Consider the following 16,655-nt stretch of genomic DNA (forward strand, 5'->3'; position numbering starts at 1 on the left):
TCCTCACTCATCCAGAATTTTACAGTGGTACATGTCTTTATAGTTAAAAAACTTCCAGTATAAAAACTTCCAGGTTGCCCAAAGTTGGTATTGAGACAGGGAAAGATTTTAAAAACTGGGTAGTAAGTCCTTTTGTATATCAGGTGGTTTCTAATTCACTAATTTCCACAAAACTGAATGAAGCTATTCAAATGATGGTTACTAAAAATAATTTTGATGAAAGATGATTAATTTTAGAATATAAACAGAAATACGTTTAAAGAACTGACTGACATTATAATAAAACTTCTCAGTTTCATAGACATTTTTATGAACAAAGCTTTTTAGTACTTATAGAAAAAGAAAAAGGGAGGGGGCAGAACTGAGCCACTGAGTTTTATCATTTCAATGAACAATATTCATCACTGGATACATAAACTAATTGGGAGAAAGCCCTAACTATTTTATTAAGACATTTCCTGTATTTTACATTTTATGTGTAATAGCTATGTATGATAAATTATAATTTATGTTGCTTTGATCAACTGTTCATTAGTAATAATTTTAATGATAAAATGTTCTTCCGGGTTTAATTAATATTTAGAATAATGTAGGTGTTGAAAGACAATTTTCTCTTGGATTTCTGCATGTCTTATGGGCAGAGGCACTGTGTACCTTTGTTCAGCACTACCTTTTCATGTATGTTTGCACAGAAAACAGCATAGCTTGGTTTTAGAAGGCAGAAATATTCAGTATCTTGTGGTGGAAGTTTAGTCGCAACGTTGTATCTGACTCTTCTGTGAACCTATGGACTGTAGCCCACCAGGGTCCTCTGTCCATGGGATTTCCCAAGCAAGAATACTGAAGTGAGTTGCTGTTTCCTTCTTTAGGGGATCTTCCTGACCCAGAGATTGAACACGTGTCTCCTGCTTGGCAGATGGATTCTTTACCACTGAGCCACTTGGAAAGCCCATTAGTATCTTACTCTGGATCAAAGGGAAACCATGCTTACTGTACATTATAGAAGTTTTAGGTTCCCTAAACTTATGGTTCCTCTTCTTTAACATAACCCATGGCACATGCAGCTGTCACTTGGCCTTCTTCATACCCAATTGTGGGAACTAAAGCTCAAAGAACTCATACAAGTGCTAGAGCTGTGACTGATGCTGTTGTGACTCTTTTCTGCCAGCACTCATTAAACTGAGGCAGGCCAACCTGTTAACAAGTAGGGTGAGCCTTAGACCCTTTACTCTTTTGAGAATAATCACAGAAAATTTTTAGTATGTGTAATGCCTGTCTGCAGGTTGTTGAATAAAAAAAACATGGAATATTTATAAAATTCCAAATAATGAAGCAACAAAAAGATTCTGTTGATACAATATGGATGAGTCTCACAGAATAAAAGAAGTCAAGCCAGACATGAAAGACTATATACTGTATAATTCCATTTACATAAAATTCAAAGGGCAAAACTAGTCAGAAGTCCACCAGACTACCTGTTTCTGGGAGTTTAGGGGTTGTCTAGGCTCAGGAGGGAACTTTATAGAGTACTGGAGGTGGTCTGTATTTTATTCTGGGTGGTGATTTACTTGGGTGTTGGCATATGCAAAACAATCCCTGTGTATTTACAATTTAGATTTAGAAGACTTTTAAAATAGCCCAGGTGATCAAGGATGTAAACCTATACTAAAGCAGTAACAAACAAAGGTAGAATGGAAAGGGATAAAATAGTTTTTTAAAAGGTATTACCTAGCTAATGGCACCCCACTCCAGTACTTTCGCCTGGAAAATCCCATGGACGGAGGAGCCTGGTAGGCTGCAGTCCATGGGGTCGCGAAGAGTCGGACACGACTGAGCGACTTCACTTTGACTTTTCACCTTCATGCATTGGAGAAGGAAATGGCAGCCCCCTCCAGTATTCTTGCCTGGAGAATCCCAGGGACCGGGGAGCCTGGTGGGCTGCCGTCTATGGGGTCGCACAGAGTCAGACACGATTGAAGCAACTTAGCAGCAGCAGCAGCAATGTCAGTACACACACACAGATAAATATGTACATGCATGCTCAGTCGTTTCAGTCATCTCTGACTCTTTGCGACCCTATGGACTGCAGCCTGCCAGGCTCCTCTGTCCATGGGGATTCTCCAGGCAAGAATACTGGAGTGGGTTGCCATGCCCTTCTCCAGGCGATCTTCCGACCCAGGGATCGAATTGGCGTCTTATGTCTCCTGCTTTGGCAGGCAGGTTCTTTAACACTAGTACCACCTGGGAAGCTCCAGATAAATGTGTAAGCATATGCAATTTGTTGCAAAAAATGTAAAAAGGAATAGAAATATACTACCTTATAATAAGATTCTATGAGGAAGTATAATTGAAATATAAATTCAAAGAGAAAAGTAGTGATGCAAAACTGCTTTAGAAGAGCACATTCAAGTAGTGTTTAAATGTATAATCTAATTGTAGAGGGCAAATTGTTACATTATCTAAATCCCACTGGATATATTTAATAGATAAATGTAAGTTTTAACTTAGAATGCCATTATTTATGATCCAGTGAACTTAAAATGTCAGTATTTACAATACAGTGATAACAGACATCCTTTACAAATATTGCTCAATCACAATATGAGAAATTTTACTGTGCAGTGAGTATAAAAAATAATTTGAAGACCAGATCCTTTTAGTAGCTATTTTAGTGCTATGTATATAGCAAGCATTTATAATAGAAAGGATTTGATGAAATTAAAAAAAAAGAAATTATATATAGTTAGGGAGTTTGGGACGGACATGTACACACTGCTATATTTAAAATGGATAACCAAGACTTTCTGTATAGTACACAGAACTTTGCTCAATGTTATGTGGCATCTTGAATGGGAGGGGCGTTTGGGGGAGAATGGATACATGTATATGTATGGCTGAGTCCCTTTGCTGTTCACCTGAAACTATCACAACAGTGATAACTGGCTATACCAGTTAACAAAATACAAAATAAAAAGTAAAAAAAAAAAAAGCAATTGTATCATTTCCTGCCTTGAGGTGGGCTGTACCAGTTAATATTTTGATGAACCTTCTTGATCTAAAACATTTTAACTATGACTATTTACTAGTAACATGAGGTATATGTTCATATTTTTTGCATTAAACCACAAAAGGGGACTAAAATTAAAAGTGGGATAAACTAAAGAGTATAAAACAGGAGCTAATTGATTTTGAACAGATTTAATGTCAGGTTTTAATCATAAACTATTTCAGTACTTTGCTACTGGTATGAACTGTTATACAAAATAATTTCAACTCAAGGAATCTCAATGTTCTCCAGATTTTGTTGTTATTGTTTTACCTTTCTTGTGGCACAGCAAACCAATATTCATGTTTCTTATCTCTTTGTGCATACTGTTGCATTGTTGCACTTGCTTGAGATACAAATGTTTTCCTCATAGGTTTTCCGACTCTGAGACATAAGAACTTATGCAATCGATGCCTTCTCTTTTCTTTTAAAAGTGCAGAACCTAGAATTGAGATAGAGTGTTTATTCAATTCTCATACACCATGTTTGAATAATTTAAAACAATTTAGACTAAATAAAGTTTATCTCTAAACTTCTGACAAATAATTACAGAATAAAATGTTAATTTACTGAAAGGTGAATTCTCTTAAGTAGCTTATATATTTTTCCATCAAAAGTGACAAGTATAGCAAGACTAATAAACTAACACCCAAGTTATGAACTGATATTATGTCTAAGGGTATTAGGAAAAAATGTAGACGATCCAGAAATTTTGGTTAAATTTTTATAACAACCACACTAAAGTAATTATTCATATACATACATATACAATATTCTGGACAATCTCTACTACCTTTCTAGAACAATATCTAAATAAGTTTGCAGAATTTTCAAAGTTTTACTGTAATATGGTTGTTACAGAAAAAAATTCAGTAAAAAAGTTTCTGAAGCTTTTACATACATATGAAGGTGTGACAAAAACAATATGCTAGATTTAGCCGCCTGTTTAGTTTATTAAGCCTGAATTATCTCTAACCCTTCCAACCACAAATGCTGACGTATGACACACTGAAGGTCTGACAATATGGATCAATTCAGGAAACATTAGCTTACAAAGGAGGCATACTATGGGAAAAAAAGCATTTTGCTATAGTCAGGAGATCTGGATACTAGTCGTGGCTTTTTTCTGTGTAACCCTGTGCAAGATACATAATCTATCTGAGCCCCAGCATTTGCATCAGGTTAAAAGAATGAACTTTTACTATTCTCACAATTATATTCCATTATATATTTATATTATATAGTTTTATGATAAAAGATCAGAAACTTCCCTATATAGAATCTCAAGTTCCTTAAAATTAGCTACTTAAAACTAATTTTCTTGTCCTCTTTCCATATGCACATACAAAAAAGAAGAAACCAAATAGCGGCAATCCAGGAACACCTATCTAAACATATCTACCAAACTTTCTCCATTTAGTAATGTCGTAACAGGAAAACCCAATTAAACCCTGCACCCAAACAAACGCAATAAAATACAAGTAGTCTACTATATCACTGGGTCAACCAGAATGCAACAGTTTATCATTTTCAAAGATTTCAGAACATGAGACAACCAAACAGAAACATATCAAATAAAGATATCTATGCCAGCATTTGTCACATCAATCTTAATAATATGAATTGTTAATAACAACTGAATGTCTTAATAAATACAGAAATAGCTAAATTACAGGGCCATTAAAAACCACGAAAGAACTACATGGGTTCAAGTTGACCCCTGAACAACATGGGGTTGAACTGCACGGATCCACTTATACATAGATCTTCTTCAAATAATACATAATACTACTACACATGGTTGGTTGAATCCATGTATGCAGAACCACAGATATGGAGGGCAGACTGTAAAGTTATACATAAATTTTTGAATGTGGGAGAGGAGTATGTGTCACCCCTTAACCCTTGAGTTGTTCAAGGGTCAACTGTATAATGACACAGGAAAATGTTCATGACATAAAATATGAACTGAAAAAAGCAAGAAACGATACTACATGTAATCCTAATTTTATATGAAAACCATACACATATAAAGATATACACAAATTATATCAATATTGTATATGTGTGTGTATATAAATGTGTGTATGTAGATACACATACACACTGAAGAGCAAAGATAAATACACCAAATATTAACAATGATCAACTCCAGGTGATGAACTTCAGGTAATTTTTTATAAATTTTCTAAAAAGCAACAGATTTGTCAAAAGTTCTTTAATGAACATTAACTCTGAATAATGAATCTTTTATAGAAGATAACTACTTAACATCTATTGAATATAATCCTTAAGTCTTAAGTATATGTAAATTATATACAGTATATCTCAGTATATCTAAATTCAGTATATCTAAATGCAAAGAAAATTCCCTGTTTTGAAAAACTGAATCAAACCCTGGTATGTTGCTGGTGGGACTATAAAATGGTATAGCCACTGTGGAAAACAGATCAATGGTTCATCAAAAAAGTAAACACAGAATTACCATAGAATCCAGCAAATCTACTTCTGGTATATAACCAAAAAAAAAAAAAAGAGGGTAGGAAATCAAACAAATTATTTGTACACTTATGTTCATAGCTTCCCTGGTAGCTTGGATGGTAAAGCATCTGCCTACGATGCGGGAGACCCGGGTTCGATCCCTGGGTTGGGAAGATCCCCTGGAGAAGGAAATGGCAACCTACTCCAGTATTCTTGGCTAGAAAATCCCACGGACAGAGGAGCCTGGTGGGCTACAGTCCATGGGGTCACAAAGAGTCGGACACAACTGAGTGATTTTTTTTTTTAAATGTTCATAGCAGCATTATTATTCACAACAGCCAAAAGGTAGAAACAACTCAAATGTCCATCAACAAATGAACATATAAAGAAGATGTGCTGTGTATAATGGAATATTATTCAACTTTATATAGAAAGAAAATTCTGACATACTACAACATAGATGAAACTTGAAGGCATTATGCTAAAGGATATAAGCCACACACAAAAGGGAAAATATAGAATGGTGCTTGCCAAGGACTGTAAGGAGAGGAGAATAGAAGTTATCATTTAATAAGCAGAGAGTTTCAGCTCAGGAAGATGAAAAAGTTTTGGAAATGGATGGTGGTGATGGTTGTACAATAATGTGAATATGCCTAAAGCTCCTATATTTTACATTAAAAATGGTTAAACTCATAAATCTTATTTTATGCATATTTTAACAATTAAAATTTTAATTATAAAACAGAAATATGTAAATTAGATTAATCTGAAATCAATACTCCAACAGAATATGAGAAATGTTAGCTAAAATACTTGAGTTATACCACTTTTAACATAATGTACAAAGCAGAATCATTGTGTAGTAGAAATAAAAACTATAATTTTCAAAAGTAAACAGTATGAAAATACAAAATTGAAAGAGAAAATGGTATTTAATTTATTTTAGTTCTGCTTTTTATTTATTTTAAATTAAAAATCTTTAGTTCATTTATGGCCACAGTGCATGGCATCTGGGATCTTAGTTCCCCAACCAGGGACTGAACTTGGGCCCCCTGCACTGGAAGCACAGTCTTAACCAGTAGGCAGCCAGGGAAGTCTCCTTAGTACTGCTTTTTAAAGAAAAACAACCAGACAATGATGAAACCTGTGGATACCTGGAAGAATTTCAGAAACAGATTTTATGTCTTATTACACTTTGAAAAAATGAAGAGATTATATAACTTTGGCAATTACAAATTGCAATTATGATATTATATATACAATTTTAAGGGTCTACCCCAGTGGCTCAGATTGTAAAGAATCTGCCTGCAAAGCAGGAGACCTAGGTTCGATCCCCGGGTTGGGAAGATCCCCTGGAGAAGGGAATGTCTACCCACTCCAGTATTCTCACCTGGAAAATTCCATGGACAGAGGAGCTTGGTGGGCTATAGTCCATGGGGTTGCAAAGGGTCAGACATGACTGAGCAACTAACACACTACCCAATTTTAGATAGTATTCTAATGATGACTCATACCAAGAACTAAATGAAAAAAAGAGGGGGAGGAGAAATCATAGGTATGATAGACTTGTGCACATTTTCAAGAAATATATTGTTTAAAGACAGAATGCAGTGAATCAGGAATGCATAAACATGGTGGAAAGGATGCTCATTATGTGTACAATCCACTGTGAGATAAGACAGTAAAAACCAGACACTATGTACTTGTCCCAGAGAAACATCCGTCAAGGGCCACTAGATTATCCTTCAGAGTGGCCTAAGATACAGCAGCTTTTGAGTCAGTGAGAAAAGAGGGAGACAATATACAGTAAGACTAACTTAATATACTCCGCAACACTTACCTTCTATATCGGCTGTTGCTACTTTATGCTTAATTTCTTCTTGTGACACCTGTTGAATATTCTCCCTTTGCAGTTTAGTTTGTTGCATGGAATGAGATTTCCAGAGTTTCCGCAGCTCTTCTACCTCAGTCTCTGAGTCCTGATTTTGTTCCCTTCCTTGTTTTCCTTTGTTGGCAACTTGCTTTTGTTTAAATTCTATTCCTTCCCCACAAGGCATACTTTCTTTTTCAACTTCTTCTTGATGTAGTGAATTCTCATTAACAGGAAAATCCTGGTTATCTTTTTTTATACCTGTGCTTTGTTCTTTAAGACCCGATATTTTTTGAAGATTATCTGCAGCCTGATCTCCTTCCTTAGTGGCCATTTCAAGATTATTTAAACCAGTTTTAAGAGAAAGAGTCCCAACTTCACTGGCAGTATGTCCAGAACCAGATTTTAAGTGATCGGGAGTACTAGCAGCCTCTGATATGACCGTCAAACACTCTACTCCACTCTGAGTGATGGTCTGCACAGATTCTGATGACGCGCCAGATGATTTATCGTGTCGTAGCTCATCTGAAGAAATAAGCTCCTCCCGAATAGGAGAGAGTTCTGATTCTGTGAACACATCTTCAGAAAGAGACTCCTCAGTGCTCCTAGGAGCAGTGCTGGCACTATCATTAGCTGCATCACGGATTCTTGAGTCTAGTTCATCAGTATTACTTCTTGTCACTTTCTTTAAATGGCAGAAGTCCCTTCCTGATAAGTGATCTATCTCTCTGTCAGTAAACAAAATTTGAAGTTATTATTTTTTAAATTATAGAATTTTATTTTCCACAAACACTGAATTAATATCACTAAAAAGGCTTTTCTAAAAGGACGTAGCATACATCTCTTAATAGCATACTAAAAAACTGATTCATATAGAACAAGTAATTAAGTTTTGGCATCAACTACTTAAGATATGGGAAATATCAGTGTAAGATTTGCTGAACTGATCTACCTGAAGAGAAGTTGAAGACACAACTTTTGGATGAAGCTGTAATTCTAAACTAAAATTTACTCACTGATGAAATATGAAAAATAGGATTCAGTAAAGTTCTGATTAGAATTTTAAATGTGTTAATAAAGCACATTGACTGATACTATGTACACACACATAGTGCTTTTATAGATTTAAATAAAAATTAAACTAAAACAAATGACTCAAATGCAAAGCTAAAAATCAACCTGAACAGAATCAAGGCAAAAGTACTTAGAGGAATTCTTCATGGTTCTAGTGACAACTCTTAACAATTCTAACAAACTTGTTCAACTAACAGGTTAGATATTAGCTAGCTGAATGATTCATCGTTACTTCTAGATTTCCATGTTTAATGCCATTTGTAATATACAAGCACTAATGTTCAAAGATTAGGTAGTGTAAGTTCTACATGGAGGCAGACTACAGCATGATATACAAATCAACAATTTAAAATGATGGCTAAAAACTAGTAAATGGAAACGACATGAGTTTTTAGTGGGAAAAGAATATTTATGCAAGTTTGAGAATAGAAAAGACTGTGTGTTGACACAAAATTTATTGGTGACCTCTGGATGGTGAAGATGGGTAACTCTTTTCCTCTTATTCTAGTATTTGATATTTTTATAATGATAAACATAATTTTATTGTGCATAGGATAGGTAAATTTTAGTTTTTAAAAAGTATCAGTTAGTTGAAGTCCAATTCCTATCTCTGCTTTCCTTGCACTGACTGATTCACCTTAAGAAATCCAAGCATCTAGTCTGTGCTATTAAATATGTAACAGTGTCACCTACTGGTGATTGACTAAAACTGCACATACAGGGTCCTGAAAGAAAGTGAAGTGGGGCTCTTTGTAACCCCAGGGACTGCAGCATGCATGTCATGCTGCTCCATCCATGGGATTTTCCAGGCAAGAGTCCTGGAACTCAGCAAAAAGATTTGAGAAACTATCTGTAGAAGACCCTTAGGTAAGAGATAAAGTTAAGTAAATCCAACAGGACACAGATTTAGATAAGTGTTGTAACATTTTTTTTTATGTCAGTCATGCTGCTATTGTTCCTGAACAATACCTTTGAAATCAACTTCCCAATATAAGACAAAAGAAAACCAATAAAATCTTATACACCTCATTTTTACCATACATAACATTATTCTGCAAAATCACATGACTCATTTATCTGATCTGTTGCCAGATATTTGTTTTTAATCAGTTCATAAGGCAGGATTTAAAGAAATCTCTTTTTGGAGTAATTTTTAAAAAATGTTTGGATCAAATAGATGGTCTTTCCAGGTGATGTTCTAAATGATAAAAAAGTTATTTAGAAGAGGAAGAGGAAGAGTTCCACAGCATCTGTGTAGAACAGTTATGTACCATACCACATAATACTCAATAAAATCCCAAAGTATCCTAACACAAATGGAAAATCAGGGCAAGAAAAAATCATCTCACTCATGACTGACATAGCTATAATCTTGATTCTCTTTTAATCTAATCCTTCACTCCTTCACCTCTGTGTCACCTCTCTACCTGCCACAGTAATCTTTATTTGCTCAGACTGATTTTGGATGATGATATATTAAATAACTAACAGTAGAGGCAATCTTAGGAATAATCTGCATCTCTAAAGATGAGTTTACCACGCCAAAATAGTTATCTATTGGGGTAGGAGGTATAATGGACATTCTTAAATAAATGATTTCATTCTACCTTAGGTATTCTAACAATTTATGTAGTCTGCCTCAGAGAAAAAAATAACTTTCTCTCTTTTGTAAGTAGTTCTATCTCACAAAGGTTAATTTTAAAACAATCATTATCAACTTTGTAGGTTATTACAGGGACAGAAATCTCAGTATCAGTTAAAGTGAAGACAGTTTTTAAACCGTTGACAAAGGAATGACAAACTATGAAGAAATAGGGAAGCTCTTTTCTATTTCAATTTTCTTCCTTTGTACTTTCCTATTCCTTTCTTTGTATACCTATCTTTTATTTTCTTCTTTTATTTATTATCCTTCCCTTTTCTCTCTGTCATTACTTTCACAGGCTGTGCTGACCTGTAACCTCACACCTGTTCCCTGAAACATACAAATTCCATAACCAGTACATTCTAAGGTCAACTTTACAGTTGTGCAATCTATGGGTCTTCTCCCCTATATTTTATACTTTCCTGAGAGAGAAGGATGCAAACATATAAATCAGTAAATAAAAGACAAAGCTGCTCTGGTTTTACCAATGTCAGGTCTTTGCTCATGACCTCTCCCAAATCCCACACCCAACTCTCCAGGCTCTTCTAAGGAAAATTTGAACGGTATCCTTGATTACTTATATTACTTTAAATTACTAATAAAAATAACTTAGAATTATGAATTCTGTATCTGAAGAAAAAGGGCTGGTAAACACTGAATTAAATGAATACTACAGGTTACTTTTAAATATCAGGTTCTCTGATCAAATATGCAAATATCAATTTAAAACAATTCCTAACTATTCCAGTGCATAAAGAATAATCTTTTCAATACTATATATGTTTCATTACTGATAAAATGAAAAGCATCTATAATAAAACTACTAAAAGATACTTAAGAGTTATTAGACCAAGGTCAACTAACTAGATGGAAAAAACTGCAAAGGAGTATAAATATCACTCTTACATGGGTAAGGATTCCTTTATTTTGCTATCCAAAATTTCTTTGTACATTGCTGCTGACATCACCTCTTCCATTGGACACATGATGCCATATTCCTCACAGCCATTCTCTTGAACCAATGGGTCAGTTTTATGTGGATCAAACATTATATTGTTTGGTGTAACTAGCAATACACCACTGACTGTGCCCTAAGATGAAAAAAGAAAATAATGTTTAATCTTCAAAGTTTACATTTCCAAAAATTATTTTAGATATTTTTACTGATTTTCTTCCCATGTTAGGCCACCTACCTTATACAAAAGTAGTACACTCAAGCACTATGGCATTCTCATGAAAATGTTTTTAATAATACCCAAATTTTCCCAGTAAATTCTCCTTGTTAGCAGGGCAAAGTTCAAAGAATATTATATTCACCGTCAGTCAGTCAAGTCAGGAATTAAAATCTGCAGCCTCAGTAAACTGTTGAGTTACATCAGCAAGATAACTGCAGTAATGTAAGGAGGACTTTATAGTCCTCCAAAGGCATGAGCCTTGTTTCACATTGTGCTGTTCACTCACCAAAGGTATCAAATAGTTTCATGCAGACAATGCAAGTTTAATAAATAATGTGCCTATAACCCAATCTACTATAAAAGGAAAATAGTGTAATCTGTTTAAAGTATCTTTAAAAATAAGTCTCAACTTTACTTGACTCCGCTAGCCTAGTTATGTGGCCTTGGGCAAGCACAGCCTCTGGGGCTGTTTCTTCATCTGTAACATAGGATAGATTAGATGACTTCTATGACTTTTAAGGCATATGGCATCTACCTTAATCATGAAAAGCTATGACATTTTAAATATATTTATATAAATAGCAATACAAATATAAAGAATCCAACCCTCTAATCTTACAAATGAGCAAATTGAAGTACATAAGAAGCTGATCCCACTAATATTAGCTAATATTTACTGAATGCTTTGTATGTACCATGCTTTATACATATATTTTTCATTTCCTCTTCATAATTAGAGTTCTGATATGAGAATGGAGGCAAGAAAATTAAAATTGAGAGAGGCTAGGAAATTTGTTATAAATAATCAACAAAACAGCTAACTAATAAGTGGTAGGACTAAGATCCAAAATCCAAAAAGTCCAATGCTTTATACTATAATCTCTCCACATTTGAGTTACAAATATTAATCACTCCAACTCAAGTACCAAAAATTCTTTAATCCCATACTATTTATCCATTTATTTACTTCTGAAGTACTGTTGATTTACAATGTTTCTTTGATTTCTGCATAAAGTGATTCACTATTAGTAGGTGGGATCCTCTCATCTGGCCAATTAATAATGCCTGCTCTGACCCTGGTCATAATATGAATTTTCTTCTAAGCTACTCAAGCTCAATCAGAACAACAAGCAAAATTCAGCCAAGGGAAAAAACCTCCCACAATTATGGGATGGATTTATGAGGTTAACATCAGGCTGTGGTCATTTCAGATTTAAGGCCCCCTCTTCCCATGGACAGAGGAGCCTGATGGGTTCCAGTTAACAGGGTCACAGGGTCAGACACGACTGAAGTGACTTAACACTTAATCTGGAGAACAACTAAATTATACTAAGGATAACCAGCCTAGTAACACTAGGAAATTGGACTGGGAGCTTTATGCACAGTGCCAATATATAATTTCCCTGAAAGATAAAGATTAGTATAGAACAGACTACATCAGATGACCTGAGAATACATTGGGCTAAACCTAATACAAGTTCCTGGCTTAATTCTAATTATGATCCTAATAATATTGCTAGCTATATTATTTGTACTTTGCCAGTTTTACAAGATTATTGTTTCTTACAATACCAAAGGTATAACTGAACCTCCAATGAAAATAATGATGACTAGGTAATGTGAAGCAGTTGATCAAATACACAGTTCTGTATGGTATCAATGATTGTAATAGAGTAATTCTAGACATGGGAGGATAAAAGAAGAGGGATTACTTTCCTGGATCATAATTAGAAGACAGATGTCCAGAGATCTTTGACTATAAAGACCTAGTTCTGGAATAGCACACTGAATGGCCTATCAGCAAAATCATCACCTAGGAATGAGCCTTCCTAGCTATGTGGGATGGATGGTCATGAAATGCCTCCCAAAGTATGATTGAATTTAAGACCATGATGGGGCCCTGTCAACTAACTGTTGTTTGCCATGGGTGCTTGCCATCTACCTCTACAAAGATTAAATTGTTTGCTATTGCAGCTGCTGACCTTCAACATCCCCTGAAGGAGTTTAGGGTGGAAAGCAGAAAGGTGGCACTCTCTGCTCCGGGAAAACTGGCAGAGCAGGTCTTTAGCTAATTAGATATACTCAGGAGCTGATTTTATGAGCCAATTCTTGCATCTCTTCATATCTAGGAAGGCACTAAAATCTTTCATGGTGACAACTGTTTCCTATGACTAGGAGAAGCTTCATGAGACCAGTGGAAACTTCCTACCAAAAATTGTTGCTTGATTGCATGTATTCCCCCTTTACCAAAATCACATATATACTGTGCTTCCCCACTACCTATTTGAAAAGTTTCTAGGAGCTATCTGAGGTGCTGTGCATGTTGTGCATTTTTTTAAGTCAACAGAGTTAATATATACATTCTTTCTTAATCCCATTTTCAAACTCGCATTCCAGAGCACAGGCTCTATGGCATGCAGGTTTAGTTGCTCCTTGAGAATCTGCCTGCAATTCCCCCTGTTCGATTCCTGGGTCGGGAAGCTCTGCTGGAGAAGGCATAGGCTACTCACTCCAGTATTCTTGGGCTTCCTTTGTGGCTTAGCTGGTTAAGTATCCACCTGCAATGTGTGAGATCTGGGTTTGATCTCTGGGAAGATCCTCTGAAGGAGGGAAAGGCTACCCACTCCAGTATTCTGGCCTGGAGAATTCCATGGACTGTATAGTCCAAGGGGTTGCAAAGAGTTGGACATGACTAAGTGACTTTCACAAGACAAGACAAGAATGTGGAATCTTCCTGGACCAGGGATCAAACTTGTGTCCCCTGCACTGGCAGGCAGATTCTTAACCACTGGACAACCTGTATATTTTTTTGATGATGGCCCACACCAAGGTACATCATAATTAAATCGATCAGCAATTAAAAAAAATTCAATCAAAAAATAGGCAGAAGATTTAAGCAGACATTTCTTCACAGAAGACATAGAGATGACCAAGACATACCTGAAAAAAGATGCTCAAACTCCTAATTATTAGAGAAACGCAAATCAAAAATTACAAGAAGATATCTCCTCACACCAGTCAGAATGACCATCATCAGAAAAATCTACAGGACTTCCCTGGTGGTCCAATGGTTAAGAATCTGCCTGCCAACACAGGGGACACAAGTTTGATCCCTGATCCAGGAAGGTTCCACATGCTGCAGGGCATCTAAGCCTGCAGACCCTACAGCCCCTTTAGTGGACAGTATGGAAGTTGCTTAAAAAGCTAAAGATAGAGCTACTCTATTATATAGAGCTCCAGTAATCCCACTTCTGGGCATATATCCAGAAAAAAAAAACATGGTTTGAAAAGATACACACATCTCAATGTTCACTGCAGTATTGTTTACAACAGCCAAGACATGGAAGCATGCTAAATGTCCCCCAACAGAGGAATGGATAAAGAGAATGTGACATATAAATACAATAGAATATTACTCTGTCATTAAAAACAGTGAAATAATGCCAAATACACAACATGCTTGGACCCGGAGACTTATCATACGAAGTCATGTAAATCAGAGAGTAAGGCAAATATGTAGTATCGTTTACATGTGTAATCTAAAAAAATTTACACAAATGAATTTATTTACAAAACAGTAACAGATTCAGATTGAGAGAACAAACTCAGGGTTGAGTAAGGCTAGGTGGAGAGAGAGATTGGGAGTTTGGAACTGACCTGTGCACACTACTATATTTAAAATAGATAACTGGACCACAGTGGCCCAAGGGCAGCTAGACGAGGAGGGTATTTGCCTTGCAGAGCAACTCATATCTGTGGCCACACAATCCACCTCCCCCACCAATTCCCACCATGTGTGTCCATTTGGCCACAGAGCCAGCAGGAAGCGGTGGGCTCTGGGCACTGAATGGGTGGCTACACCAGACCAATGGCTATGGCAGCCCTGTCTATGGGCTATGGTGCAGCTGTCATGCCTGGCCTCGACCCATGGCTAGGTACCTTCCTGTTGGCAAGGGACTCACTTGCACACTGATAACCTTCTTCGACCTGGCCTGGGGGCTATGTATTAACTTCCCCTACTTCTAAGTCATGGGTTCAGTGATTCTCAACATCTGCCTGCATCTACATATTTAGAGCAACTAACTTTGTGGCACTGAGGTTGGGGGAGGCAGCAGGATGGTTGACCTCCACCCCCAGCTCACCTCCTCTAGAGCAAAGTGGCCAGATCACCACAGGCACACACACTTGCTGGCCTGTCCTGCCAATGACCCATATTTTCATGTAAATTGGTGACTAGAAATCATTATTTGTGGAAAGCTTGCAATATAACCAAAAAGTCTAAGATATAATGAGAAGTTGAATCTCAAGGAAACAGCTAATTCAAGGAATAGAATTTAAAAACTTGAAAATCCCCAGAAATAGCTGCAAAGCTCTTGCATGCATAAAACAAAAGATAGCACAAACATAGGAAAGTGACACTGACCATCCTCTCCACAGGACATCCTATGGGGAAAAAAGGAAAAGTTACTAACGACTTCAGTGAAGATAAAATGTACAAAAATGGTCCAAATAGGAAGCAAATCTTCCAAATTAGAAAAAAGAAGTGAACAGACTTCCAACTGAAAAGAGTCAATTCTAGTCAATAGATGGATAAAGTTAGAAGCTAATCACATTATCTGGAAAGCACAGATTTCCTCATCCCAAAAGAAAAAGCAAGGGCAAACAGAACCTACAGGGAAAAACAAACATTTCAAATGGTACAAGGAGAGCATGCTTCAAATATGAAGCAACATCAGATGTGACTGTTTTTCAACCACTGCCTGGAGAGTGAGAAAGAGAATCTGAATACTGGCACACGTGGATCAAGACTCTGCAATCACAGAAAATCCAATCATAGTGTTCAACTTTGCTATTCAGTGAACAGTGTTTAGATAATCATCACAATGGAAATATTAGTTACGGCTTTTCATTTTTAGAGTAAATCTCTAGGCAAAGCAGGGAAGACTTAATTATGGTCACAGAACAGAAAGGGAATATTAACCAACTTTGACAAGTACAGGCAACAAGTTGGTAGGTAGAGGGGAGGAAACGGAATAGTGGTGTTATTCTCCTGAACAAGGAAGTTCAGAAACTGTCTCTAGTTGAAAGAGTAAGACAAATTTAAAGTTATATTATTAAAGTGAATATTAAATATTTAGTGAATATAAAGTGGTTATATTTTTAAAGTGAATAAGGTAACAAACAGAAGAGTTAAAAATAGTTGACACAACCATATGTGAGAGGGGGGTTAGAAAAACCAAGGAGACAGCAGAAAATCAGTAGAAAATGCCTCATGTCATCAAGTTAAGGAACATTAAGAAAAGCCTATTATTAAGAAAAATGGAGTTAACCTCTAAACAGACATATATAAAAGATTCTGCCTCTGGG

General features: G+C 36.0%; 1 protein-coding gene across 1 annotated transcript in view; it reads right to left on the reverse strand.

Moving 5' to 3' along the window:
• OXR1 (oxidation resistance 1) overlaps positions 1-16,655 on the reverse strand; it is a 428,227-nt gene that overhangs the window by 36,618 nt on the left and 374,954 nt on the right. The window contains exons 7-9 of the mRNA XM_052651566.1: positions 11,020-11,204; positions 7,368-8,125; positions 3,320-3,488 (exon numbers count right to left, since the gene is read on the reverse strand). Of these exons, the coding sequence (XP_052507526.1) occupies positions 3,320-3,488; positions 7,368-8,125; positions 11,020-11,204 (1,112 nt within the window). The remainder of the gene's footprint in view (positions 1-3,319; positions 3,489-7,367; positions 8,126-11,019; positions 11,205-16,655) is intronic.

This window comes from Budorcas taxicolor, chromosome 14, assembly GCF_023091745.1.
Source record: "Budorcas taxicolor isolate Tak-1 chromosome 14, Takin1.1, whole genome shotgun sequence".
Lineage (NCBI taxonomy): Eukaryota > Metazoa > Chordata > Mammalia > Artiodactyla > Bovidae > Budorcas > Budorcas taxicolor.